At 33.2% G+C, this 10,138-nt stretch overlaps 2 protein-coding genes across 2 annotated transcripts; one reads left to right on the top strand and one right to left on the bottom strand.

The window, feature by feature from the left end:
• The first annotated feature begins 590 nt into the window (after window positions 1-590).
• LOC100259757 (26S protease regulatory subunit 6A homolog A-like) lies at window positions 591-6,289 on the top strand. The gene is made up of 10 exons (XM_010661336.3): window positions 591-813; window positions 908-1,024; window positions 2,264-2,371; window positions 2,903-3,094; window positions 3,188-3,379; window positions 4,376-4,494; window positions 4,623-4,710; window positions 5,010-5,129; window positions 5,221-5,361; window positions 6,050-6,289. The coding sequence occupies exons 1-10, from the start codon at window positions 697-699 to the stop codon at window positions 6,125-6,127; spliced, it is 1,272 nt and encodes a 423-aa protein (XP_010659638.1). The 5' UTR covers window positions 591-696; the 3' UTR covers window positions 6,128-6,289.
• Window positions 6,290-6,665: 376 nt separating this feature from the next.
• Window positions 6,666-8,984, bottom strand: LOC100254426 (translationally-controlled tumor protein homolog). The gene is made up of 5 exons (XM_002283806.4): window positions 8,809-8,984; window positions 7,652-7,725; window positions 7,434-7,562; window positions 7,184-7,341; window positions 6,666-7,093 (listed from the first exon to the last, which is right to left on the bottom strand). The coding sequence occupies exons 1-5, from the start codon at window positions 8,921-8,923 to the stop codon at window positions 6,976-6,978; spliced, it is 594 nt and encodes a 197-aa protein (XP_002283842.1). The 5' UTR covers window positions 8,924-8,984; the 3' UTR covers window positions 6,666-6,975.
• Between the last annotated feature and the right edge of the window lie 1,154 nt (window positions 8,985-10,138).

A 10,138-nucleotide genomic window follows, 5' to 3' on the forward strand; every position in this document is an offset into this window, starting at 1 on the left:
CATAATTCACTTAAATTAAAAAAAAAATATTTTGAAATTTTTACACCAGTTATAATTTTCTTAAACAAATGATGATTTTGTCACCATATGTAAGTATATTAATTTCAATAATTTAAGGAAGAAGAAAGGGTTTGCGGGTGGGGGTGTGGTGGTTGGGTGGAGCTCACTTTTGTGGAAACACAAAAAACAGCTAATAAAACACAAAAAGAAGGAAGATAAAACACGAAAAACAATTATTTGAACAGTGAAAAAACAATGAAAACATTTTCTTATTGTTATAAAAAAATGGTTTTTGAGAATACAAAAAAACAAAAATATACTTTCTTCCTCAAACAAGTTTTTTGTGTTTTTTGTTTTTAAAGAATATAAAACAATTCTTAAAAACAGGAACCAAACCATATGTTTCTCTTTATTTTGAATTTTCTGTGAAAAAATTAATTTATATTAATTATTTTCTAAAATAATTTTTTTTTCTTTTTTCTTTTTTGTAGTGAAAATAAAAGGATTAAATTTAGGATAAAGAGGAAATATTTTTTATTTAAAAAAAAATTAAAACATTCTATATATTGTTGGCCCAAAACTCTTGAGATCCACGGCCCATCCAAGCCCATGTTCCGTCCGAAGCCTGTGTATGTGTATATTAATAGTGGTTTCCCCTGAATCAAGAAAGCTCTGAAACTGGTGTTGAAATCAGAGATGGCATCGTCAATGGTTGAAGACAGTAGTTTCGAAGATGACCAGCTCGCTTCTATGTCCACCGACGACATCGCTAGGGCTTCTCGCCTTCTCGATAACGAAATCCGAATTCTCAAGGTCTCTATTCTCTCTCTTTTTCTCTTTATATATGTGTCTTTCCGTGATATGATTTGCGATTTTGATGAATGGTGGTGGTGGTATGGTGTTGAAGGAGGAGTTGCAGAGGACGAACATGGAGTGGGACTCCTATAAGGAGAAGATCAAGGAGAATCAGGAGAAGATCAAGCTCAACAAGCAGCTTCCCTACTTGGTCGGCAACATAGTCGAGGTTATTCTCTCTTTTTCTGTTTTAATTTCAATTTTTAATTTTTATTTTGAACGTGTGTTTGTGTTTTAATTCCATCTAAAGCCCAAAGTTTGGTTCTACGACACTCTAATTCCATATATAAACCCTAATTTTGGTTTGCAAAGCTCTATTCCAATATTAGGGCCTAGCCTTGGTTTTTACAAAAATTTGATTGCATAGAATCCTAACTTTGGTTTTCTGGAGCTCTATTCTATCTAAAAGCCTTAATGTTGTTTTCCAAAGCTCCAATTCCATATAAACCCTAGCACAGTATTATGAAACTCTAATGGCATCTAAAAATCCCTGAGTTTGGTTTTATAAAACTCTGATTTGTCAAAGGCGAAATTGATCTAGACTTCAAATAAAATTAAAAAGCGTTGTGCTTGTTGATTTATTTGTGTCAAAATTTCGATTGGAATGATGTAGGTTGGCCAGTTCTGAAATTGATAAGGCATGGCTCCATCAGTCTATTGTTTTCCTGAAGGTTTCTTTCAAACTGATTGGAAATTCAGTGGCATTTTCTATTGGAAAAAGAGAAGGACAAGCCTGTACATCTGATGAATAAAACTATATGATAATAGAGTTGAAAATTTGAGTGAGTGACAGTAAGGCCATATTATTAAACACCCATGCAAAGTATTTCTATGAGGTTGTCATAAATGAAGACTTGGGAAGGAATTCCCTTTCAACTTTTGGAGGGTTTGTGGAGTTCTAAAAATATTTGCTTGTATTATTCCCTTTTAAAATGAAAAACTGCAACAAAGGAGAAATAGCCCTCCAATAGGCAAACTTCTCCAGGTAGAACAATAATCTTTCAAAATTGAGAAAATAAAATACTCCACAATTCTCAGAAAGATCAAATTTATTAGTTGGTAACTAACTGAAGTGCTATCCAGGCTTGTGAACTCTTTGCTTTTTGATTCCTGAAATTGGAACTGTGTGGATCTATTAAGCTGTTTTGTTTTGGTTTTTTCCCTAAAGAACATATGTAATAAACTAGGGCTTCAAAACTGTTGTTTGAGCTGGTCTCGTTATCCCAGGTCTTAATTACAAGAGTCATCAGATTGATGATATGTAGCTCATATAAATAATTTATTAGGAATAGGAGCAGCACCAATGGGATAGGAATTGGTGAGTGAACAGGCTTAATTGAAGCTGAAGTTCTAGTAACTTGGTTCTCACTACATTTTTTTTTTTCTTTTTTCTGGTTAATGTTTTTAGATCTTGGAAATGAACCCAGAGGATGACGCAGAGGAAGATGGTGCAAATATTGATCTTGACTCTCAGAGGAAGGGAAAATGTGTTGTTTTGAAAACATCTACACGCCAGGTACACCAGCATTTTCTCATTAACATACATGTACTTGTCTTTTACAAGGTAGAGTTAATTGGAGCAGTAAATGGAATTTTCGAGGACCTGCAGAGCAAAAATAACTACTTGATGCTTAAGTTCAGAGAAAAGAGAGTTTTGCAGGGATATAGAAAGTGTATATTTTTAACACACATCATTGCCTACCTTGCAATTGGTCTTACTCTGTTTATAGAAGAGTGGTCTTTATTAGGATATAAATCTCCAGGTGATAGGCTGTAAACTAATATCTAATATTATTTTGTCCTTCATTATGCTGGATGTTGGCTAAGTTAAAAGTTGAAAATTATTTTCCATCTCTTTGTTGAAGTTAACCAAATCCAGTATAATGAAGGACGAGATTTCATTCTCTGTTGAAGCTCAAAGCCTTAACATTCTGATAATGATAGAATATTAATGCTCACATGTGTGTTTCTTTTGTAATTGAAACATTACTTATTCTTATTCATCAAAAAAAAATAAAACATTACTTATTCTTGTTCTTGACTGTAGACAATCTTTCTGCCTGTTGTTGGGCTCGTTGACCCTGATAAGTTAAAGCCTGGTGATTTGGTTGGGGTGAACAAAGATAGCTACTTAATCTTAGATACTTTGCCATCTGAGTATGATTCTCGAGTAAAGGCTATGGAGGTTGATGAAAAACCAACAGAAGACTACAATGATATCGGAGGGCTGGAGAAGCAGGCAAGTTTCAATTTTGTGCATATTTTATGGAAGTGGTTGTTGCTTGTCCGATTTTTGATACTTTCAACTAAAACTTGCCTCTAATTACAACAGATCCAAGAATTAGTTGAGGCAATTGTTTTGCCCATGACACATAAGGAGCGGTTTCAGAAATTAGGTATTCGCCCACCTAAAGGAGTGCTTTTGTATGGACCTCCAGGGACTGGGAAAACTCTGATGGCCCGTGCATGCGCGGCTCAAACAAATGCCACTTTTCTGAAGCTGGCAGGCCCTCAACTTGTCCAGGTGGGATATTCTTCATTTGTTTTCCTTCTTCATTCTTATTTGTTATTTGATGCCTTCTAGGGATTCTTGACTTGTTCAGTATCCTGAAAATTCTGAGGTTTTATTCCTTTGCAGAGTTTTATTTTCTTCCAGTTTTGAAGTATAAAGTACTATGGATGCATTTATACTTATCAAAAAAATACTATGGATGCATTTTTGTTGACACATGTCAATCAGATTACCAAGGCTTCATTTGGGTACACTTTCTGTTTTTTGTTTTAAAAAATAGAAATATTTTTAACAATTTAATTTTTTTAATCAGTTTTTCAAAACTAATGTGTTTTCATTGCAAGCCTCTAAATGTTCTTGTATTTTATATAGAAGTTAGAAAGACATAATTTGGAGAAAGTGGAATTGGCTACTTTGATTTGTTTCCAGTAAATAATTGTGATAAATAATATCAAACTGAAATAAATTCTTGGCCTACTGTGGAACAGACTATTTAGGCTGCTTTTCTAACACAAAATGAACCTTTGGGAGATTCGATTAGTTAGTATTTAGTAATGACCAATGTGCATAATAAAGCAAACAGATATAAGAACATTTCCATGAGGAGAAATAATACAATTCTCAATTGAATCACTTTAATGTTGCCTTCTATCTTATCCACCAATATTCTTGTGTTTCTTACTTTTGTTCTATTTGGAAATGATTGCACTACAACCTTATCCTTTTGATGAACCTGTTTAATTGTCAACATGCATTTCCTCCATCTATGTAGAATTTCTTTTAATTACTGTACTATAGATTACCAGTTTTAGGTTGATGAAGTTGTCATCCTATTTCCATTGCAAAATACATGAAAAATAAAACCATCCCTCGATATAACTGTTCAACTTTTTGACCAATTTCTGTTAAATTCTCTAGTTGCCATGTAGCAATTATGTTAGTGTGATGTGTGCATTCTTTGATCTATTCTTTTATTAAATGTAACCAAACAACTTGGAATGTATTCAGATGTTCATTGGGGATGGGGCGAAACTTGTCCGTGATGCCTTTCAGCTTGCTAAAGAGAAATCTCCTTGCATCATTTTTATAGATGAAATTGATGCCATAGGCACAAAGCGGTTTGATAGGTAAACCATTATTGGTTTAGCACTACATCTTTCATGATATTTTTATCAAAATGGATTTGGATTGAAATTATCAAGGTGAACTCATGAGCAGCCTCCTTGACTATAGACTTTTCTGCCTTTTATTGCAGTGAAGTGAGTGGAGATAGGGAGGTGCAGCGGACAATGTTGGAGTTATTGAATCAGCTTGATGGCTTTAGCAGTGATGATCGCATAAAGGTTTTATTGTTTTCTAAATTCATTACTGCGCTTTTTTCCACCTCATTTTCTGGCTCAAGTCCCCATGAATTCATTTGTGTTGGATTCTGCTATCCACTGCAGTGTTTTTAGCTTCTCAACTTTTGGGTCCTTAGTTTATGGGCTGAGTTTTAGAGTACTGTTTCTCCTATAGTATTATGAAAGTGCCTATAAATGTTTAGCAGCTAGAATGCCTATGTATTCAGTTACAATATTTTATTCCCTTTTAGGATCAAGAAATTCTCCTATCTAATGTTTATTCTATTTATGGTAACATGTAGGTGATAGCAGCAACAAACCGAGCTGATATTCTGGACCCTGCACTTATGCGATCTGGTCGATTGGATCGTAAAATTGAGTTTCCACATCCCACTGAAGAAGCAAGAGCTCGAATCTTGCAGGTATGTCTTCAATGAATATTTTCTTCTAGATCATTACACATTGATCACTCTTTGCAGAGCTCTTATTGACTCTTTCACATTGTATTTGTAGATCCACTCGAGAAAGATGACTGTTCATCCGGATGTCAATTTTGAAGAACTGGCTCGATCCACAGATGATTTCAATGGGGCACAACTGAAAGCTGTTTGTGTAGAGGCGGGAATGCTGGCTCTTCGTCGTGATGCAACTGAGGTACTCTCTCTCTACCCCACCTCCTCCTACCCCTCTCCCTCGTGCATGTGCTGAATGAAACTAGCTTGCCAGCCACCCCATCTTTTTAACAGATTTGAAGATGTATAAAATATAGTAACTCTTATATAAAAAGTATGAACTTATCTTATATATTTAAAAATTATTTTTAACGGCTCAACTTTTTTTTAAGCACTTAAAAGTCATTATCTTTTTAAGGTATGTCTCAAAGAGTTATTGCATTTTATATAGAAGTTACTATTATTTTTTGTTTTTAAAAATAGACAACAAGAAGTGTATCCAAATGACACCTTGATTTTTTTATTTGCTTTTTATTTATTATACATATTATGATGAATGGCAGATAAAAGTTAGGTCAGTAGTGAATTAATTGAAAAGAAAACCGAAAATGAAACATTATTGAAGGCCACTATGTTGAAATGGTTGTATTCTATATTTTTGTTCTTCTTCTGACCTGCAAAACCTGCTATTCCAAACTTTTAGTCGAACAAGCAAGATGGGAACCTACATAAAAGAATATAAAATGCCGAAAAATTGAAATTTTTTAGTAGCTTGGAGCCCAGATGAGCTAGAGTTCTGTGATGTTTTTATGTACTATCACGTATTGAAACTTTTGAGCTCTACCATGGGAGCAAGTACTAATCGGACTGTCAAATTGGTTTGATTCCAGGTGAACCATGAGGACTTCAACGAAGGTATAATTCAAGTACAGGCCAAGAAGAAATCAAGCTTAAATTATTATGCATAGGCTTCTCCTCCAAACATGTCATTAAAGTTAAGCCAGAAAGAAAGTAAAGCTTCAATCACAAGTTTGATTATGAGAAGAAAGTGGTTTCTTCAAAATACATATTGCGCTGTAGAATTTACTCTTTTCTTGGTATGATATTTATGTCTGGTTTTTTTTTCTAAAGTAAATGCAAGATCTCGGATAGTCCGTCGGGCTTTCTTCTGTTAACGAGGCTACTCTGCCTCAATCCAAAACCGTATGATAATGGCACCTTTCCTAATCTTTTCTAACTTCTAAGCAACATGAAAAGATTCTTGAAGTTTACTACTAGTGAATGAAACATAAGGAAACATATTTCAAAAGCCACCCTTCCATCATAGGGCATGCCTCAAAGGGAATGGAGAGGCAGACCTTGATACCCAGTAGGGGGTAGATTCCATATTTCTAAGCCAGTAGTGTGTATATATGTTTTGAGGCAATGGACCCTGCCCATTGGGCTGAATGCTTCTCTATGTTACGAAGTAGTTACCATTACAAAAATGGTTTGGTGTACCTCAACACCTTCCATCTGTACAAGGTCAATCATTCTCAGCTAAAATATGGAAACATTGACATCTAGAGCATAACCCAACTTGACTAATTATCATATATTGAATCAGAGAGGCTATTATTTTTTTGTCAATAAAACCCATGTATAGTTATTCATTAATACGAGTTTAATACCATATCATTCATCGCATGGCCACATCTAGGAAGAAAAATTAACATTTAAATCCAGAACCCTTCAAACATAAAACATTAAACAGTATAAATCCAAAACTCTAAAAAGAGACACTAGAGAAGGCTGATGGGCTAGTGTACAGACTTCCTCAGCACTTGATCTCCTTCAACCCATGCGCGAAGTAGAGGAAGGTTGGATCAGTGGCACCTTCTTTGTAGTATGCAAAGACAAGACTGCCATCATCATGCATGCTCTCTCCCACAAAGCTGCAGCATCATAATATTTCAACAGAGTTAGATCAGATATTAGTAGTTTTGATTCAATAGAGGTCAAAAAAGATCAAACAGTAGACATACAATTGGAGATCACTGAGCTTTGGGAGTAGGAACTTAGTTGCTCCCTCGATGTGCTTCTTAAACAATTCTTGCTTCTCGGGTTCTAACTTGGGTGTGAGCAATTTGATGTACCTCTTCATGAAAGTGACAAACTGCTTCTTGTCAAAAGAAGGTTGCTCCTGCAAATAATATAAAACCGTTTGTTTTTAAGATGGGAGATGCTGAATTAACACAACATAACAGCATAACAGCACAGTCAGAAGATTGGTACCTGCAGCCTGAAGGTATCAACAATATCAACGACCTTCACAGCCTGATCTTCAACACCTTCATCCTCTCCCCCACCTTCAGCAGAAGGATTAGCCCCTATGTCCACATCTACTGCACCTTGAACAACCCACTGCAGAAAGGCAAGTCTCATGAGAGGTAAGAAATAAAACTGAGGTTAAGCTTTAAAAGGGCTAAACAAAAAGCCAAAAAGGTTCCAACCTTCCCTTCCACTTCCCACAGCATCCCATTCTCGATTTCCTTGTATGGGAATGAGTCTGAGAGCAGCTCATCACCTGAAATTCATTGCAAAAAGTAAAATCTCCATTCCATAGCACAAATGTGGTCCACCATAACAAGAAAGCTAAAGTAAGAGAATCATAAACTTTCAAATTGGTCCAAGAAAGAAAGCACTATTAGGCATATGATACAAATTCCCAATCAAAATGCATCATGGACAACAAGATAAGATCGACAAAGAATACAGTCACATGTAAAAGTTCCCCTTTGCAATGAAACTAGATACATAAAAGACAGGAACTTGCAGACAAAGAATCGAAGGGCTTGTTCTTCTATAGGACTACATGTAAAACCCAAAAGGGTGAGCTACTAGTCTTAGATCTATACTCCCAAGAAAATAGGATTGTCATAGTATGCCCAATAAGTTTATCATAAACCCACAATGGAATGCTCAATTGACAGTCAGTATTAGATTGAAATTATCATATGGAATATGACTCCAAAGCCAACTTTTTTTTTCCCCAGAAAAAAGCTCCAAACAAATAGACAAACAACCTCCATACAATGGGGATATTAACCCAAGAAAATAATACGAGTTCTGGAGAAAATTTTTCAGAGCCTGCACAATAAGCTAGTCACAGAAAATAATCAAAACCCACTGTAGAAAATCAGACCAAACTCAACCCACGAATCATATCTAATTTAAATCTTTTAATCAGAGGCGCCATTGTCTATGGTCTATTTATTCTAGTTGTTTCACCAATTCAATTACACAACTCAACAAACCCAGAGCCCAATAAGAACCAACAAATAAATAGATAAATAAATAGTCTTTTTAACCTCTGTTTGCCTCAACAGACACAAACACCGTTTGTTTCCGAAGAAAGCAGTTCCCAGAAAAATTCCTATACTGTTCAGAGACCAACTTTATTATCATTTATCATATCTCCTTGTAGAAACCCAGAAAAAATAAAAAATAAAAAATAAAAAATATCAAACTTTTATTTCTGAGTTGTTTTCCTGGATCTCTTTCTCTGGAAACAAACAGAGCCCAGACGATCCCAGAAAAAAAAAGGGAACAACAAACAACAACAATATTAATATCAATAAAACAAAAAACAACAAACCAAAATAATTACCGGTGAGAAGATCCTGATAAACAAGCATGTTTGTGGGAGTAGAAATTGAATGGAAGAAGACAAAGCGGAGAGACAAGAACGCTATACGGAGAATTGGCTTGGGACTTGGGAGCATATGGCGGTGGTAGTAAATTAGTATTTATAGATATTCAACCAGTTTTTTTCGGGAACTTTCTTTATTGTTTTTCTCTTCCACCACCTTTCTTTTCCTTTTCTCTCCCTTTAGGTTTTTTTTTTTTTTTTTTTTTTTTTTTTGACCTCGTGTGAAAGTATAGGTTTTTTTAACCCAAAGTTACTTAAATAAAAAAAATTATTTAATTTTTTAAATATAAATTTTAAGAAATTCTTGCAAGTATATGCTTTGTTTATTAAAAGCTTTATACCTTTTTAAATTTGAAAATTAAATATATATTTTTAATGATATTTAAATAAAAATATTAAATATAAATCTCACATTTTTTTTTAAATGATTTATTTGAGTTTTAGAAAAATAAGAAATACTTGCTTTCTTAGAAAACCATTTTTTTATTTAGGGTATATTTATGATAATATTTTATTTCCAATCAAGTATTTTTCAAGAAAATGGTATAAGTGATTTTTCAAATTTTTAAAAGATTTTCTTAAAATTTGTCAAACACTTAACTTTTTTTCAAAAATACTTTTTAGATTAAAAATATTTCCTAAAATCATGGTGTATTTATAATTTTTATATTTTTAATAAAAGAATTACTCCTTGATAATTAAAGTTTAACCTTCCTGCTTTTTAATGTTTAAGAAGGTCTCATAAATATGAATTAAAATTGAAGATTTTAAAAGCCTCATAATTATTCTTACTTTTAATCAAAGTAACATTTAATCGCAATTTGTAGACAATTAATGAATAATATCAATAACAACTTATACTAAGAAATACCTTTTTGGCTAAGGTTATTAAAAATGTGTTTGATAGTGATTTTAAGGTCCGTTTATAACTTTTTAATACTTGAAAAATTTTATCTTTTGATTATTAAAAATATTAAAAATATTTCATAAAATCACCACAAAACACACTTTAAAAGTACTTCTAATTAGAAAAGCCTAAGATGAAAAACATATTTATATATATATAAAATAAAACCTTTATTAAAAAAATATTATTATTTTTACTTTTAAATTAAGCTAATTTTAAATTTAAAAAAAAACGAAGAGTGTGTTTGAAACTGCAAAATTTTACTTGAATTATTTATAGTAAAAGTATTTTATTTGACAATGTTGTTAAAAGAATCAATTATCAAGTGTTTTTTAAAAAAAAACATTATAAGTAATTTTTCAATATAATAAGTGATTTTTT

This window comes from Vitis vinifera, chromosome 14, assembly GCF_030704535.1.
Source record: "Vitis vinifera cultivar Pinot Noir 40024 chromosome 14, ASM3070453v1".
Taxonomy (NCBI): Eukaryota; Viridiplantae; Streptophyta; class Magnoliopsida; order Vitales; family Vitaceae; genus Vitis; species Vitis vinifera.

Excerpts from the sequence above, each read along its gene's own strand:
- LOC100254426 (XM_002283806.4), bottom strand. The coding sequence starts at position 8,923 with ATGCTCCCAAGTCCCAAGCCAATTCTCCGTATAGCGTTCTTGTCTCTC. Across the intron at positions 7,726-8,808 it reads TTATCAGGATCTTCTCACCG|GTGATGAGCTGCTCTCAGAC; the intron begins GTAATTATTTTG and ends AATGAATTTCAG. Across the intron at positions 7,342-7,433 it reads TTGATACCTTCAGGCTGCAG|GAGCAACCTTCTTTTGACAA; the intron begins GTACCAATCTTC and ends TATTATTTGCAG.
- LOC100259757 (XM_010661336.3), top strand. The coding sequence starts at position 697 with ATGGCATCGTCAATGGTTGAAGACAGTAGTTTCGAAGATGACCAGCTC. Across the intron at positions 3,380-4,375 it reads CAGGCCCTCAACTTGTCCAG|ATGTTCATTGGGGATGGGGC; the intron begins GTGGGATATTCT and ends GAATGTATTCAG. Across the intron at positions 4,711-5,009 it reads GCAGTGATGATCGCATAAAG|GTGATAGCAGCAACAAACCG; the intron begins GTTTTATTGTTT and ends GGTAACATGTAG.